Genomic DNA, 17970 nt, shown 5'->3' with positions numbered 1-17970 from the left:
AAAGAGGAAAAGCCTGACTTGGCTGCTGAGAAAGGGAGGGGGAAGGGGACACGTGATGTGAAAATGAACAAGATCAAGGAGGGAAGAAAGATGGAAGAACATTTAAGCAATAGCTTTACAAGCATATTTAGTGAATAGAATGATGTTGTTTTGGGACACAGAATTAAAGCTGGATCCTTTAATGTATCTCTCTCCTCTTAGCAAATGAAAAATCCACAGGCAAAACTACTTAGCTGTGAAGGCATTAGTGCATATGGAGTAACAATGTGGGGCTCTCATTTACTAAGCTTGATACAAGTTTTCAAGCACTTTGATACAGAAGATTATGATGATTCTTAGTTGAATCTATATTGGTTTTGCTTGTCCAGATAGTTTTGCAAGTTTTGTTTTTACATGGAAAAAATTTTTAATGTTGACATAGTGTGCCTGTCTCTTAGTGCTCTCTTCGATGTGGGTTCTATACTTGTACTATGTCTGTTTATAACCCATATTATTTCTTCTCTTTTGAGATCCATCATTTGTGTTGTGGCTGATTCTGAAGGGTTTTCAATCCCTTCAAGTCAGGCTGTGGTAGTGGAAATACTGTTTCTTATAGCAGCTTGGTCATACTCTCTTGCTTCAGGTTTCTAGAAAAGGGTCTCTGTGGGTAAATTAAAGCTTTTAATTAAAGCTCTAATTAGCTACTATCATTCTTTGTTCTCTCTGCAGTATTTTATGTATCATGAGAGAGAAGTACGGTATTTAGAGCTTTTTTGAATGGTTATTATGTACTTTTTTCTCTATATGTTTTTCATCATATTAATTACTTTCGTGTACACAGTTAAAAAGCCTTAAAGCCTATTGATGGGGGATAGCAGCACAGAAAGCTTGCCTTTTATTACAATTTTAATTTCCTCAATTCTATTCAGGAAGGGATTAATTTAAAAAGGAAGAATATTAAGTCTAAAAGGATTGGTTTGTTTCTAGCAATTTCATGTGAGTTTTCATCTGGAACCTAGACAATGTATTTAGTGTTCCCATCTTTTTTTCTTACCATGCATTTTAGTGTGGATCTCATATTTTTCATCAATTCTGCTAAAAAACATACTGAAAGGTCTATGCTGCTTGATAAAGCAAAATTAGACAAGGGAAACACATATGACTTAATTATGTTAACTCTCAAAACTCTGCTGGGTGAAGCAATCTAGCTTATGAAGAATTTAAATGTCTTTCTAGGGCATTGGCCCTTAACTGTGATGCCCCACTGGATGATAAAAATGGAGCAGAGTCAAAGAATTGGAGAGCTGGTAAACCAGTTAGGGTAGTGCGCAGTTCAAAAGGACGGCGGATCAGCAAATATGCCCCAGAGGAAGGCAACAGATATGATGGCATTTACAAGGTAAGGTATTCTGATCTCTAGAACATAAATACTTTTAATCTGTTTTAAAAAGCCTCATATGTGTTAGTCTGCAAATTTTTCATTATTACTTGAAAGAAATAGTTCCTTTTTTCTTTACTAGAGCTTTTTGCTTTAGTTTGTTCTGCAAAGTGAACCAAAATGAAATTATTCAGAGCAGTGCTAATAGAACATAATCTGTAATAGGATACATAAGATTGAATATGTAAGTTGCTTTGTGTGTGCTTATTGAGTTAAATTAATCCCTGAAATCGGATTATTTCATTATTTCTTCAGTCCTTCCAGCTGTATCCTAGCCTTTTGTTTGTTTAAAGACTTCCTAGTTTCTGAAACAAAGGAGCATGCCTTTTAAGACCACTGTATTTATAAGAAATACAAAAATTTCACAGCTGAGGGAAGAACTTCTGTATATGATAATAATAATATATAAATCAGTCTTGTCATTTCTTCTTGAGCAATTAAAGTATGATGATGTGCATGTGTTTGACTTGTGATAAAATAATGTCAGTAATTTTGCATTGTTATTTAGGTGGTGAAATACTGGCCAGAAATTGGAAAATGTGGATTTTTAGTTTGGCGCTATCTTCTGAGGAGAGATGATGTTGAGCCTGCACCTTGGACTTCAGAAGGAATGGAGCGGTCAAAAAAGCTCGGCCTAAGCGTACAGGTTGGCATCAGGACTCAAACAGTTGTTTTTATTCTTAGTTCTAGTAAACAAAATCCTGAGAAAGAAATCAGTTAAATTAAATCTCCCTTTTTTCCTTGTACTTCACTGTGGCAGCTTTTGATACTAAAAACCAGTACAGATTATAAGCAAATTTAAAGAATCCTGTAATAGTGACACAGCAGATGGAACTGCGAATGAAGCTTTCTCCCCTAGCAGTAAATTGGTTTATCTATATGGATTGGAAAATCAGAATTTCTGTCCAGTTTTGTGATTCTTAGGCTGGAACAAGTTTTTCTACAGGTGACTAGAGTTTGTCTGAGAAACCAAAAAAAAAAGGTTCATTTTTAAGTATTTTCTACATGTGACTGAGTAGTTTGTATAAATAGTGTATTTTAGGCACAGATATAGGCTGATCCATGAAAATTTTGGCATTGCAGAGTCCATGAAAGATGGAAAGAAGGAAAGAATTAATATATATTCTTGGCAATGGAATGGTACATTGTATTTTACAGCACACCATCATCTCCCAATTTATATAGTTTGTAAACACACAGATATACTGTGTGATATATGAGTACAGATATACTGTTTAATACAATTGATATGGATTAGGTTCTTTGACTTGACTGTGCTTTCTTAATGATAGGTATTAATTTAAATTTTTTCTCTATCATATAGGATTTTAAAATTATTTTGCAATTATTTACTATGTAGTCATAGGGATCTAAAGTCTTTTACAAGCTATTCCTTTTGGTATTTGGTTATTTCTGTATGTCAGTAATTTTTAAATCTGTGCTTTTTAATTTTAGTATCCAGAAGGTTATTTGGAAGCCATGGCTAGTAAGGAGAAGAAAGATAAGGTTAAAAAGCAAACTGTGAAACAGGAGCCAAGCAGCCAAAGTAATGGAAACCAGAAAAGGACAATTGATGATGGTATTTCTTTTTAACTTTTATAGCATTTGTCAGCAAAGTCTGTCATGTTACAATTGCCATGAACTAAGCCATGAAATATTTGCAGAAGTGTGAAGCTGTTTGTGGTGGTTTTATATTGGAGGCACTCACGGAAGTGACTTCCTAAGAGAAGCTGCTAGCAGTTTCCTGGTCTCTGACAAAAAAGACCAATCAGTAATTAGCTTTGAAAATTAACAATCTATTGAACCACTTAGAAAACTGTACACACCTCTGTGAAGACACATGTTATATGAAGACGAAAAAGCCCAAGAGGGTCTCTTTCCCTTCTGGCCGGCAAACAAGTACAGCAGCCAGTCTGGCCCCCGTCTCGGCCGGGCCGGGGCCGGGCTGTCCCTGCCTTCCCGGGCAGCCCCCGGGCCCCGTCAGCCGCCAGGCACGGGGAGGGGAGGCCGCGGGGCCCAGGCCGGGCGGGGCTGCGGCTGCCCTGCTGCTTCTTGCCGCTACTGAGCCCCGCCGCCAGCCCGGGGCGGCTCGGCCCAGATTGTACCACCATTAAAGTTCTTCCACAATCACCAGGCAGGAGGAGGGGAAGCCATCGGCCCCCTGGGCGGGTGCGGCTGAGTTCTAGCCTGGCTGCTGGAATCCTAGCCGCTCCCCGCAACAAGTACGGGCGCCAAACAAAGCCTCTACTACAAACAACTCCGGTACCGCTCAGCAGAAATCACATCTGCAGGCCCTGGGCAAGATATTAACCGGTTTTAGTGCACAAATAAAACCTACAAACACCAATTCTCTCTCTCGAGTGAAAGAAAAAGAAAGATTGAAGATACAGAGAGAACAACATGAAACATGAAAGTCAGTAAAAAGAAGTCAAGTCCCAGAGGGGAGGGATTTAAAGAGATGCCTTAATTCTAGGCTGAAATCCTCTTAATAAGGCTATGAAGAAGATATAATTGATATATCTAACTCTTTTTTCCCTCTAACCCATTAAAAAATAGGACATGAATCGTTCAATTTGCAGATATCTAACAAAAGCCTCCATGCTAAAGCAGATGTTGAAATAGCTGTAGTCCCATAAGTTTGAACAAAAAGAAAGAGTGATAATGACTCTGTGCTCCCAGGGAGAGAAGATCTCTGTTCCCAGAAATTAAGATTATTTCAAAGATAGATAAAGAAAACCTTTGCTCCTAAACAGCTCATTTTTAAAATAATACCCCGTACATTAACAAGGCCCATAAACACAGTTTTCGAAAAAGCTGTAAAAATGGGACTTCATGATTGCAGACTTTTCAGGTAACTTGCTATTTGTAAAAATTAAAAGCCAGAAGAGAACAGTTTTCTTATAAAGAAGTCTCCATAAATAACAAGAAGAGCTCCTCTCCCTAAGTAGACTATAAAAGACTATTCTAAAGGTAATGAACTGACTGAATTATTTCTGTACATTGTGAGTAAGAAAAAAAAGTTGTAGGGAGAGAAGAAGTGCTCTAAAGGTTTTATTCTAATTCTTATTATCTTTCTTTTAGTTACTGTTAATAAACTTTTCTTCATACCCTTTTCAAGTTTTGAGCCTAATTTGCTGTCCTCCTAATCCTGCCTCGCAGCAATAAATAAATAAGTGTATTCTAGTGGGTGCACTGACTTTTGGCCTACACTAAACCCATCACACTGTTTGGAATACTTACAGAAATTCATAAGCACATGCTCTTTAATTAAGTGGTAGCGTAGGGGTCTTAATCCTTTTTACTGCTCTTAATCCTTTTTACTGTGTTTTTTGCTCTCAAGCGCTGCAAAAAACATGAAAATTCTTCTGTGCAACTGTGTGCTGCAGTCCAAAACAATGATGTATAGTATGAGTTGGAGTAGGAATTTGCTTGCTACATTTCATGCATGTAATCCATATTAATCCATGTTTCCTTCTAGAAATAGTTTTGTCTTTCCCTTCTGTTAGTTCAGACTAACACTGCTGTTACTGGGTCTGATGGTCACCATGTTAAGCAGGTACAGAGGAGCCTACAAATACACCCAAAGCCATGAGGATGGGAGATGGAGGGAAAGGAGAAGCTTTCCAGCTGACCCAAGAGCAGCAATGGCTGATCAGAGAAGACTGCATGAACCAGAAGCTGTGGGATGAAGTACTTGCTTCTCTTAAGGAAGGACCAGTATGTTTGTTGCATGCATAATTTTTATTCTTTGCATTTTCTTTATATTATTAGGAGAAATCTTGAGCCCTCTTAAAACCTTCTCTGTTTGTGAAACTTCTGCTAAATATAGACTGTCTTGCATTAGTTTTATCTGTAAGACTTGAATTTCAAGAAAATCTCTGGCTTGTGCAATTTGCTCTTGAGAGATGGGTTAATGCCTCCACAACAGAGACCTTTTCTTGCTCAAAAACCATACTGAAGTTAAAAGTGCATTTTTATTTATTTTCATTTTTGAAGAGAGCATGTTTTCCTCTGATATAATAAATGTATTTTTATGCTGTGCTAATGTCAGAAATTGGGCATGAAGTAAGATGATTTTAGTCACTAGGCTTTGTTTAGACAGAAAAAATTTTATGACAGGTTCTCCAGAAACATATGCCCCATCCCTCAAAGCGTTTAAGGCCAGGCTGAATGGGGCCATGAGCAACCTGATCTAGAGGAATATTCCTTGCCCATGGTATGGGGGTTGATATAGGTGATGTTTAAGGTCCCTTCCAACCCAAACCATTCTCTGATTGTTATAATTTGTTAAGTTGTAGAAGAGCACAGAAATAAAGCACCTAAAGACCTGCTTCCTGATTACTTCTAGAAAGCTGTGCTCAGAGATATGACAGACTTAAAAACTTCTGGAAGTACATAATCTTTATGTAGTAAGTGGCATTTGTGAGAACTGTAATAGAGTTTGTCTCTTCTGTTCCTGTGCCCTACATTAGAATTTCCTGAAGAAACTGGAACAATCCTTTATGTGTGTCTGCTGCCAGGAGTTGGTTTACCAGCCAGTGACAACAGAGTGCCTCCACAACGTCTGTAAAGTAAGAATAAACTGCCTTGCTCTGGGCTGTTTTCTTGGCTTTGAGACACCAGTCACCAAAGCCATATGCATTTTGGAAAGACAATAATAATTGCAGAACATTCTGAGCAAAACCAGGCAACAAGTTTCCATTCAGTGTTTGCTGTGTAAACACCTTAATTTTGTGTAATAAGGAGTTGTAGTATTTTCCATATAGTTTCTGATAGACACAATGAGTGAGGTTTACCATTGCGGTCATGCCTTTGTGGTCAGTGGAGGTGTGCTAGTAATTGGTTAGGTCCACGGGTTAGATTTTGACACAATATCAGTGATTTAATTTTACATAATTTTACAAGAGATAAAACCAGATTTTATAACTCTTTATTAAAAATTGTGAAAGGGTGGAGGATAAATACCCTAGAAACTTATTTGGCCTCATTCAGAGAAAGTTATGTTATCCTGTTAATCTTGGCATTGCTTAGCATGTTTGGTAGGAGACCATTTAAGTCAGTACATTACTTATCTGTCTCAAAATCTTGGTCAGTTGGAGATAATCTAAGAAGTGTGGAATCAAATCTCTACTGGAGCTAATTTTGTAGCCCTGGTATGTACAGAATCATGCTCTGGATTGTGCATATTTGAATGGTGCCTGCCGTACCTAGTATTTCTGCCTGAGGCCCCAAAAGGACTCAAACTATTATCATCCTAGTACAGTATTGGTAATGCAACTTTGCTGTTTAAAAAGATGGTACTCCAGTAAAAATCAGGGTAGTGTTATGTGTGGCCTGCACACATAGAACAATTGTGTCTCTTTGAAAAACATAAGAAGTGTTGTGGAGTTAAAATTTAGAATTGTAGAAATTGAAAAACCATGAAAAAAAGAAAAAGCTGAATGGCAACAAACCTGGAAAGCACAGTATTTGAAGATACCAGTACATATTTGAGAATACAGTATAATATCCAGTTAAAGTTGTAAGGAAGTTTGATAGTAAGCTGCTGTTGCTGTTTAGACAGAAATCTGCCCTGCCCTAAATTTTAGATGTTTATCAGTCTGCAGTAATGTAGTAAGGATGACAGCACAGGTGCTAATGTGTAACAGATTGTATTATCCTTCATATATCTGTAAGCTAAACTGGGTGTATTGAGATGAGTTAGGTGGAGATTGCTACATAAACAGTATACATTGTATATTCATCTTCCTCTGGATATGAAGGTCCGGAAAAGTATAGCAATCTGTGAAGCTGTAAGGAAGCTAAGGATTGGCTGTGACTTACAGGAAGACATTAGTGGAAATGAAGAGGAAACCTCACTAGTGATTAAATTCCTCCCAACCATGGAGAAGAGTTCCTTGGCTAGAACATTTTAGTAATGGGTGGAATCAGGCACCAGAGGGCTTGGCAAAGACTTCTTTTTTCTGGTAGTACAGCAGATTGTGCCTTTGGTTTATAGTGATTCCTTACTTTTCTCTGGTTAAGCTGTCAGTCTACGAGAAAGTTGCCACAATTTACTTCTCTGTCTTTGTATGTCCTAGAGTTGTTTACAGCGCTCCTTCAGAGCCGAAGTGTTCACCTGCCCTGCCTGCCGCTATGACTTGGGGAAGGGCTACACCATGGCTCCCAACAAGATCCTGCAGACACTACTGGACCAGTTCTTTCCGGGTTACAGTAAAGGACGATGATGTGCTCAGTCCCTTCTGTACTTCTCCCAGTGACTCTATAGACAGTAAAGGGGAATAAACATGGGAAATTCAGCAGGGGACCAGCCAGCTTGATGGGACTCGATATAATGTCACTTTTTGAAGCACCTAACCCTCTTCCCCTCATAGCCATTTCTTGGTGTTGTGAGAACTCTAATTCTCAGCTGTCTTTTAAAACATCAAGGGTAGTTTTGGCCAGTTAACTAACAGTTTTTAAAGAAGGAAAAAAAAAAAAAAGAAAAAAAAAAGAAAAATAAAAGCCTCAGCTCTTACTGGCCTAGCTGATGCTTAATTTATGATTTGTTTTTTTGTGACTACCTCAGGACAGAGGAAAGTAAATTGTGTCAAACAATTAAACAATGTTGGGGATAAAAAATAGTTAGTGATGTTTTAGCTACACACTGCCTCCTGAATATTAGTTGTGCCTGGTCCATGTGGTTTGATTTACAAAAAAAAAAACCAATAACAAAACCCAAACCAAAAGAAAAACCCACAAAAAAAAACAGGAAAAAGAAATAGATTCAGCACTTAAGCCATTTGGATTAAACAGCAAATTCTGTGGTGTGCATAATCCCTTTTTTGTCTTTTTCTTCTATTATGCTGTATTTTTTTGCAAGAACGGGCTGATTTTTAGTCTATTTTTGTGAGCTTCATTGTGCTTTTCTTGTATCTTATGCAAGTTGACTACTAATGACTAATGAGAACAATATGAATGCATTGTTGCTGCATTAGTGTAAAGTGATCTGTGTTTTTTGCACTTAAAGAGGGTATTCAAGACACTCTAATTGTGTAAAAAATAGTTCATATGAAAAAAGCCACTTCTGTATTAGTTAAACTGTATGCTTTAGTAGGTCTTGTATCAGTGGCAATACATCTACACAGCATTAAAGGCAGTGCTAGCTTGGAGAAGGTTCAAATCGCTTCATATTGTGATCTGAAATTTTATATACAATATATTCCCCCCCTCAAAATATACCTTATTAAATATTTTATGATTCAGAAAAAATTGCTAATTTTGTTTTTACTATTATCCACTTAATTAAGTAATGAGATTTTTACAGAATTTATTTTTCAGGTGGCCTGATTTTTCAAGTGTGAGGCTTATATTCCTTAACTAATTTCTCAGTGAAAAGAACACTTAATTTTAAAAAAGGCTGAACTCCAAACCAAGATACAGTGGTGACAAGATACCCATGGATTCGCTCATAGCCTGTAGCAGTACTCTGTCCATGTCCCGGAATGGGAAGGAGCCCTGCCTGTCATGTAGGGGTGATGGCACAGCTGGGAGCTGTGGGATTCCTGCACAATGGTTGGTCAGGTGAATGAGTCAGATTCCCTCTCTAGGCACTGAGGTTAGAATGACAGCCTGTGGCCCACAGTGCCACAGGTAGCTCAGAATTTCTGGAGAGAACCGTGTGATTTCACCTTTGTAATAGCCATTGCATCTCATGAGCGGTAGCTCATAAGACTTGTGGCCTCCAGCCTTTTAGTTGAGTACTGTAAAACATTTGAATGCTTTGTTTTCCATTGAATAGATTTTTCCAATTAATTCACAAGCTAAATTTTGTCAGTTTGAGATCAACAGCGGGAAGTCATCTGCTTTATACAAAAATATATAAACCAATTCTTAATATATTTTTTCAGTGACATAAGCAACATGAAACTGCTTTCAGCAAACATTAAAGTAGCTTTTCAAGACTGGGGAATTAAACTGGCAACAGAGAAAGACTGTCCTTTCCTCACATTATAAATTTGCAGTGGCTTTTCATTATATTTTGCATCCTTAGTACTATATCAATAGCTACTGAAACATACTCTTTCCAATAGTTAGTGTATTCTAGATAGTGATCTTCACCTTAATACAGAGTGAATTTCTTCACTATGTATTAAGGTGATTTAGCATGTAGGTGCAGCTTTTCACATAAACACTGGTATCTGGCCTGACTTTCCTTCAATGAAAGCCATTCTGTCTCTTCTTTCCGTCAATGAAAGCCACTCCTATCATCTGTAGTCTCTTTATGTAAAGCCCCATACTGAAGTCATAAGGTATGTAATGAAAAAGTTGCAGTCCCAAAACTTTCACTGTAAAAGACACAAAATTTACGTAAAATATTGCTGTAAACAGCAGCCTCATTTGTGTCACTTCAGAGTTCCCAGGCTGCATGTGCATGTAGATCTTCAAGAAGAGGTTGAGTAGTGGGGCGATTGTAAAGTGCAGAACTGGGTGGTCCTTTTCTGTGGTCCTGGTGTTGCTGAGTGCCTGTTTCCTAATTCACCAAAATTGTGCTTTGAGTGGCTCAATGAGTTGGTCCCTTCAGGGGTGCTCATGTACATCAAACAGACAGCTCTGCATGGACCTGGGCAGGCTCCTTTCAAATGTGCTCATAGCACAGAGATCTGACTGTGTAACTAGTGAGAGAATTAGTTTTATGTAAATTTGATCTGGAACATGCTGGAAAAGACTCCTGTTTAAGGTGTAAGCTTTGGTTACTGAGTGATTTAATGTGGCACTGTGTGTTGCAGGAGGGCTCTTGTCTCCTAAAGCTCTTGAATCACAGCTCCTTAAGCTGTGAATCAGTTTGTACACAAGCTGTAGATAAAGTAGGGCAAACTGAGTGCTCTGTACAAAAAGTGCCAGAGAGTGACTTGAGAAACTGTGGAAAGAGAACACTTTTTAACCCAAGATTCAAGTAATATTCTAAGCAGTTCAGTCTTTTATGCTTTCATGGTCTTTTATATCTTCTCCAGAAAAAGAGAGAATTAGCTGGAACTAATAAGAAAAAATTATATGATACAGAACAAGATATTTTACTGCTTGGTAAAATGGATCATTTTGGCTCATTAAAAAGAAAATCAGATATTTATTTAAATATTAATCTCTGACAGTATTTTCCTTTGTGTAAGGTTATTGCTGCTGTGGCAATTGTCACAAAGAGCTTAAGTTCTATAATTTCATATTGCTCTGTTGGACAAATACCGCTGAAAAGTTTAACTCCAAAACATGACAACAGTTAAAATTCTGACCAATTTTATTAGACTACTAACACTGATAGGTAAAAAAATCAGTATGAAATATTAACACTAGCAATGCTAGTTAGTGGCAATATGTGAAGTAAATTTAAAAATCTACTTCATCTTTTTTTTACAAAATGTAAACAATCCTGCAGTTGATATTTATTAGTATTGCCTTATGTATCTGCATATTTTCTACTTTTTTAACTGTATCTCCCATGCCACCTTGCAAATTGGGTGTTAATTGTTAAAACTTTAGCATGAAACAGACAAAATGATAAATCAAGGCAACTTCCAACATCAACTGCTGTGGAACAATCACATTTTGTTTACACCTAACATACTGATTGTATTTACATTTTAACTGAGCAGTGTTCAATGAACAAACAAATGTGGTGATTATTCAAAATATACACAATATAAATATCCCCAAGAAATCAGGAAAGGGCCATTCTATGATGGAGTCAAAAATGCAGGCAGCTGGAAGCAATCTTAGGAAGATGCTCTCTTCTGTTCAGAAAATGGAGATTCATAGGCTTCCATTGGTGGGCAGGTACAAACCAGATGCTGATCTCCATATATGTCATCAATGCGAGCAATTGTGGGCCAAAACTTGCTTTCGGGCTTCACAAATGGCTAAGAGAGATAAAAGAACCCGATCATCTTAATTTTTCCACCAAATAAAGCTACAAAATCATAATAGACATTAGGAGCTTAAAGAACAGAAGTGCTGTGAAAGTGGATTTTTTGGGTGAAGTCATCCTTCAAGTCTATTTGCAGTCCCTGAAAGTTAACAAGCATGTATAATAGAAGTGACAGTTAAAAGAATGCTTAGATTTTTAAAAAGTATGGTCATGTCCTCTAACACATGCTTGCAAAGAAGCAGATTTCATGAGATGAAAGAAAACTTTATTATCCTTTGAACAACTGGCTTTCACATAGGAATGAAGGAAAAGCAGAGGACACTGCTGTGCTGTTCAATATAGTTACAATATAATACTTAAAGGAAAGTGGAATGGTGGTATAGTTGAATTCTTACTCTTTGAAACAGTACATATCACTAAAATGTTTGCAATTAGGTTTCAGAGCAGAAAAAGGTTGGGCACATGTCCATTTAGCTGCTATGACTGTGAAAGCAATTAAAAAGTCTGATATCAGAGTCCAGCTCCAATCTGACCTTTATTTGTAGCAGGTCCACATTGGTGTTGCTTTCCTCATGATGACCTTGGGGAACCTAGTCACACCTTATGCAAGTTCTTTTAAGCAAAGCTTTGAATGGGATGTGGGATTCTGTTTCGGGAGCCCTTGGTGCAGTATGTCAGAACTAAACAGGCTGTTTCCAATAGGAATGAATATTCAGTGTTGAAGTGCTAGGATTCAGAAATCCAGGTCTGCACCAATGTGTAGAGACTTTTTTTTTTTTTTGAGCTCTTTTTTCCTTGTCTTTAAAAGCTAAACTAATGAAACTGTTGTAGAGAGTGCTCACACACTTAAAAACTGAGCAACAATATAATGGCTCTGAAGTTTTCATTCTTACCACATTACTTCATCTCCAACTGACTAAGAAACTACAGAGCACAAAGCATATTTATATATTACCACACCACAAAGTTCCCATTATGTACTCACCAGCGGGAATGCTGCCACTTCTCTGGAGTAGGGACGATCCCACTTGGAAGAAGTGACACAGCTCAGAGTATGTGGTGACATCTACAAGAAACAAGACACGTTGAGAACAAGAAATTACTGGTTTCTGTTAAACATATCCGTGTGAAGCCTTCTTCAAGTTCCCATTCCACATATAAATAATTACTGTCTAGAGAACACTGTTTATCTGGGGGCAAAGATTTAAACCAGGAGGCAAGTCAGTGTTTGGATTTTTTTCAGTTTGCCTAAAGATGCTACCCAAGGCTTGAATATGCTTTTGGCTTTTCACTAAACTTAAAAGTCAGTACAGCATTAAAAGAGTTGAACAGAACTTGAGCTGACTGGTTCAGTGCTGCATTGCTAAAATAATCCAATCTTTATTTTATTATTAATGTTAAGGTCATTCCACTTTCCATCTTTAGCCAGTGAAATTAACAACTCTCCTTTGCTACTTTGAGATGGCCTTGAAATATAAATTAAGTGCTTGTGGAAATAACTTTCTCTGCTCTGTCAGCAAGACTTCTCACTTGGAAAAGTAAAAATTCAAATTTTGAAAAAGTTGAAGGTTTCTCAGGAAAGTCTTGTGCTCACTGTTGTGCCCCATTACTTTTGAGAGTACTGAAAGACCAGGAAGTGGGCATCTGCAGACTCAAGGGTTAGGCTGACGCTGGTACCTTGCTCTACATGCCATCTTACCTTTAGTGGGTTAATTTGGGGGTCCATCCTGCCCTCTTCTATTTCAGCAATTTCCTGACGAATACTGATCATGGCATCACAAAATCTGTCCAGCTCTCCTTTGTCTTCAGACTCTGTAGGTTCAATCATAAGTGTCCCTGCCACTGGCCAGGACATGGTTGGAGCATGAAAACCTGGTGACAATAGCAGAAATCAGTCACAGATAACAGGGTATGAGATGATACATTAACTATCAGCAGATTTACAAATTCAGTCCTTTCTCTACAAAAATTTATAGAGATTGAATTCACTGGTAGTGTTGGCTCTGTACTTTAGAGGCAAGATAAACTTTTCAAGTATCTTTGTTTCCAGCACTGAAGGGTAACACCAGTGTATTATTTACAATAGAGCTATACAGATTTAGTGAAATAGTTTATTAAAAAAGAACTTTAATGTACTTATCTAACTCACCACTATACCTGATGAAAAGTCTGTTTAAAGTGGTGCACAATATTGAAGGCTCATGTAACAAAGAGCAGGAAGGGTGGGTTTTTTAGTATCACAATTAGGCTTTGGGTTATTTCACTGAAGAGGTATTACTGGTTCGGGTTTTAACAGCTTTCATGCATATTCATTAGAAGCACAGTTCTATAGGATCAAGTAGTTCAATGGATCCTCTTGTCTGGCAGCCAGAAAGCATCCACAGTCAGATCATTAAGAGCATGTGTACAAAACTGCATAAACTATATCAGGATGGAACTGTTGAAATCCTATTATCCTACTTTAAAAGCATTTTTTTTTCTTCCTATTTTGTTTTGTTTTGCTTTGTTGGAATCCTATTAAGCTTTTGGCTCCAGCCCACTTGCTCCAAACACTTGAGTCATGTAATCAGTAATTTGATGGGGCAGTTTACAAAACTGTGAAGTAGCAGCAGAGTCAGAAGTACCAACTACATCTCAGTATATGCAAATATCTCTACAAGCCCTTAAAGAAAATGAGGAAGCCTGAAATAATTATGACAAATTCACCATCCATAAGCACAGAACTTGAATGTTTGTATCTCCCTTTACAAGAGATTTAGAAAATTTTCACTTGCATTGCTATTTTAGAGAATAAGCATTTGACTTACCATAATCCTGAAGCCTTTTAGCAAGATCTACAGCTTCGATGTTTGCTGTTTTTTTGAAAGGTCTTGTATCCAAAATGAATTCATGGGCTACATAACCTGTAAACAAAAAGTGACATCTCCTAATAAGTAAGACTAGTGAGAACACTAGTCTTACTTAATAGGAGAATAATGCAATTTACCAAGCTGTGTATTCTGATTGGCTTTGTGGAGAACATGGCAAAGAGACCAACTCAAAAATATCCACTTGGGCAAAACCTCAGACCTGAGAAATTATCAGGTAAGAGATACACAACTCAGTTTTTGAAGACTGACCCTTTGAGTCCCACATCACATTAAGAAGATGCCTCTTTCACAAGATCAGAACTAGGAATGAATGGTTAAAGTAGCTTCTACAATTTACAAGTTCTCTGAAAAAATTATTAGATTTGTCAATGGCCCATTTGGGTCATAAGCTATCTTAAATTAATCAAGATAATCAGTTTTATCTTATGCCAGAGCAAGCTCAAATCTTCTGTTATAGAGAGGCTAAAGACAAAAGTTGTCTGTATTTATATCCATGATTCTGGAGAAACTTCCATTACGTTGTTAAATCCTTCAAAATTTGCAATTTTTATTCACTTCTATATATTTATATATTATATATCTATATATTTTATTCAATTCTATACCTTGGTTTTACCAAGGTGTACGTCATTAAATTTAAGATATATATTTTAGAGATAATGTGTATGGTACTCAAATGCTCTTTGACGCTGTTCAGCTTAAACAAGCAAAATAAGTTCTCTGATTGTTACACTACTCCCACAATAATTTTTTCATCTCTTCTTCATTACTTCTGTCCTGTTGCAAGACTGGAGAGCCAAAACAGGGAACCAGAATGTACATGAAATATCATGCATTGCCAAAGGAATTCTACCTCATCTCACAAAAATTAACAAGAAGCAGAAATCAGGAAAACTTCACGGAATTTTTTTTCAGAGGAAGTGTGCAAGGGGAAGTACAGGTCCAAAAATTACTTTCAGTTCTTAAATTATTGCATCATTGGTTCTGGAGATTTGGAATTCTCAACTTGGTTGTTTTCCTTTGTCTAATGTTCATCAATCTGCCATTAAATTTCAAGGAGAACAATCTAATGGTTTATCTTTTGGCATCATCTTTTTCTAATTACAAACAGGTATTACTTTTCTTCTACTTCCAAGTATCAGTTGAAAACTGATCTCAGTTTTATTGCAATACGTCCATAGAAGTGTGGCTGGTTATTTCTCTTCTTGTGAGCAACATCAAGAGAAGTTTGAAATCAGCAGTCACATAGCGTTAAAAAAAGACAAAAAACAAACAACTGTGTTGCAAGTCAACTTCTACATGAGGCAAAAAAATTAAAAAAGCCCGGTAGAAGCGAAAAAAATGTCCAATACTTGCCTCTTGCTCCTCTGAAAAGGATTTTGTAGTGCTTCTCTAGCCTCTTTGCCATGTAATTTGCATTTAGTATAGCAATCTCAGAAGCATGCTTCAGACCCTTTGCTCCCATTGTCTGAAAGAAAAATAACATGAAGAAACAGATCTAAAACAGGTCCAAAACAAGCAAAGTATGCTCCTGCATGACAGAGAGCAGCACCTCAATGGCACCCGACTAGTTCTGGCAGTTGCTCTGCTGTTACACTTTTCCACACAACACTCACAGAGAAGCACTGGATATTGATTGAGGACACCTTTGGTGTATGTAGTTAGTGAGTGTCTACTGTTTAAGTTTATCTTGATGTTCCCAAGTGAATGACCCAAACCTTTCCTCAAACTGAGAAGCTTTGAACTGAACAGAAAAAAGTGAGAACACAAATAATGTCAAAAGGCACAGGCTGTCTCCATCCCACAGCAAGACTGTCCAGAGAACTTTTAGGTGGGAAGATGTAAATAGATGGCATTTGCACTGTGAGGAAAGAGCTCCCCTTAAAAATTTCTAATGGATTAAATATTCTGTAATGGGAACCAGCTTAGAGTCACAAGTGATTTACCAACAGCTGTAACTGGAAATTGCACCAGTTCATATTTGCTTATTTGGAATTCCAGGAGAGCTGGTTTCCCCAGCAGAGGAAGTTTCCATGGTTAGAGTATCATACTGGCAACAAAGTACTCTGAACATCACCACCCCTAGATTCATTCTTCCTCATCTCTGTCACTGGAAGCGTTAAATGTAGCTCAAGAGTCCCAGCACCCCATTCTATCAATTAGAATTTGAATCTACAATCATCTACAATCATCTCTGCTAAATATTGCCATACATGTAGCCAAATATTTGCTAGCTTATCACTAAATTGCAAGGGATTAACAAATTACATAGATCACAATCAAGCTGTCTCACATGTAAAACCAAAACTGAATTGTTTTCAAACCCAGTGAAATCCTCTGGAATTCACGATATTGTAAAATTCTATGTTCTGTAGATGTCAAGTATAACAATAGTGAATCATACAATTAAAAATACTCTTGGCAGAACAGCAGTTTAAACATGACAACTTCAGTGTCAGAAAGTGGAAGCCTATCTGTAGTTTTCTGCCTGGTGTCCACTTATCTCAAGACTTATTACAGATAAGAGGTAGAAGAGTTAGATGCAGCAGTTGTCCTGATGGCTTTTCTTGTGTCAACATTGTCATATTATAAAACAAGTAGGCTTGATGGACGTAAATAACCTGTGACTGGATAGTCATCACTTCATTTCACTGCAAAAAAAACCAGTTGCTCTTAAACTTGTTCATGTGGTTCCAGTGGTCACTGGACTTGAAAGAGAAAGAGAACCTCAGCTGATATTCCTGATAAAAGTCTACACACCTTGATATACACCCAGGAAATTGGCAGTATAGCACTGGAACCCCAAGGTGCAGCACTGACAGTACCCAAAGGACACGCATCCTTATCCGTCTGTATTTTGATCACAGGGTGGGTAGGCAAGTAGGGAGCCAAATGTTTCTTCCTAAAACAAAAACATTGATTTTAGAGATCAAATATGTGTTCTTGAGTTACTATATCTGGACAGTTTCAGCAGCAGTCTCTCTTCACCTGCTTCTAGTCACAGTCCTCTAGGAAATCCGATCTGTGCCTTCTTCAAAAGAAAGTTTATTAACATAACTGGTGCCAGTGAAAGATGGCACTCAGTTTTTCAACCTATCACAAGATATTAATGGAGTTATCCAAATAAAAATTACTTTTTAAACAAGTAAGATTATCTTCCTTTAAGGAAATAAGAATGCTCCATAGGATAGTTTCATGCAGCTTGTGTAGCACTTCTCTGTTCTGGACTACATGCAGTATTATCAGCCTTCAAAGTCCATTTCTTACTCAGGAAACAGATTGCTGAGTGAGGTGTACCATACACACTAAAAGGCCAACATGGAAGCCATGGTATGGGGATACAGGTGAACACACCACCACTGAGCACATGACTGTGCTGCAGAAGGACAGATGCTTGCAACCAACATAACACCTCTCCCAGCCACGACTCTGTACTGAAGTGAACACTCAACCAAGATTCACTAAGGTGTATATATATATATATATTTTAATTTTAATATCTATTTTTTTAAAGAAAAGGCTAATATAGAGATACCCACACTCCAATTGGTCCCATTCCGGGTCCTCCTCCTCCATGGGGAATACAAAAGGTTTTGTGAAGATTCAAGTGAGAGACATCAGAGCCATAATCTCCAGGACGACACAGACCAACCTGTAAAGGGAATACCCTGTTTCAAAACATTCTTCATATGCCATTTGGGACCTGTTTCTGAATGCAAGGAGAACAGGCTGAAAAAGATGGTGTATGTTTTTATGTTTTTCTTTAGCATGATGCATCATAA

The 17970-nt window shown here is 37.5% G+C and overlaps 2 protein-coding genes across 5 annotated transcripts in view; one reads left to right on the top strand and one right to left on the bottom strand.

Moving 5' to 3' along the window:
* Nucleotides 1-7724, top strand: part of UHRF2 (ubiquitin like with PHD and ring finger domains 2) — a 72963-nt gene extending 65239 nt beyond the window's left edge. For 3 of the 4 annotated variants that reach the window (XM_030236986.2, XM_030236984.2, XM_050986515.1), the window contains 6 exons: nucleotides 1216-1378; nucleotides 1926-2063; nucleotides 2873-2996; nucleotides 4971-5134; nucleotides 5890-5988; nucleotides 7498-7724. In XM_030236986.2, the coding sequence (XP_030092846.1) occupies nucleotides 1216-1378; nucleotides 1926-2063; nucleotides 2873-2996; nucleotides 4971-5134; nucleotides 5890-5988; nucleotides 7498-7644 (835 nt within the window). In that variant the 3' untranslated portion in view covers nucleotides 7645-7724. The remainder of the gene's footprint in view (nucleotides 1-1215; nucleotides 1379-1925; nucleotides 2064-2872; nucleotides 2997-4970; nucleotides 5135-5889; nucleotides 5989-7497) is intronic. The other variant, XM_030236985.2, reaches the window with a different exon arrangement.
* A 2949-nt stretch (nucleotides 7725-10673) lies between these two features.
* The window catches only part of GLDC (glycine decarboxylase), a 38990-nt gene continuing 31693 nt past the window's right edge, over nucleotides 10674-17970 (bottom strand). Inside the window, exons 19-25 of the mRNA XM_030236987.2 lie at nucleotides 17728-17840; nucleotides 16949-17090; nucleotides 15545-15656; nucleotides 14126-14221; nucleotides 13018-13190; nucleotides 12304-12384; nucleotides 10674-11310 (exon numbers count right to left, since the gene is read on the bottom strand). Coding sequence (XP_030092847.2) covers nucleotides 11167-11310; nucleotides 12304-12384; nucleotides 13018-13190; nucleotides 14126-14221; nucleotides 15545-15656; nucleotides 16949-17090; nucleotides 17728-17840 — 861 coding nt within the window. The 3' untranslated portion in view covers nucleotides 10674-11166. The remainder of the gene's footprint in view (nucleotides 11311-12303; nucleotides 12385-13017; nucleotides 13191-14125; nucleotides 14222-15544; nucleotides 15657-16948; nucleotides 17091-17727; nucleotides 17841-17970) is intronic.

The sequence above is a fragment of the Serinus canaria genome, chromosome Z (genome assembly GCF_022539315.1).
Source record: "Serinus canaria isolate serCan28SL12 chromosome Z, serCan2020, whole genome shotgun sequence".
Classification (NCBI taxonomy): Eukaryota; Metazoa; Chordata; class Aves; order Passeriformes; family Fringillidae; genus Serinus; species Serinus canaria.
The sequence above is the reverse complement of the archived record's forward strand: the minus strand, read 5'-3'. Positions and strand labels throughout refer to the sequence as shown.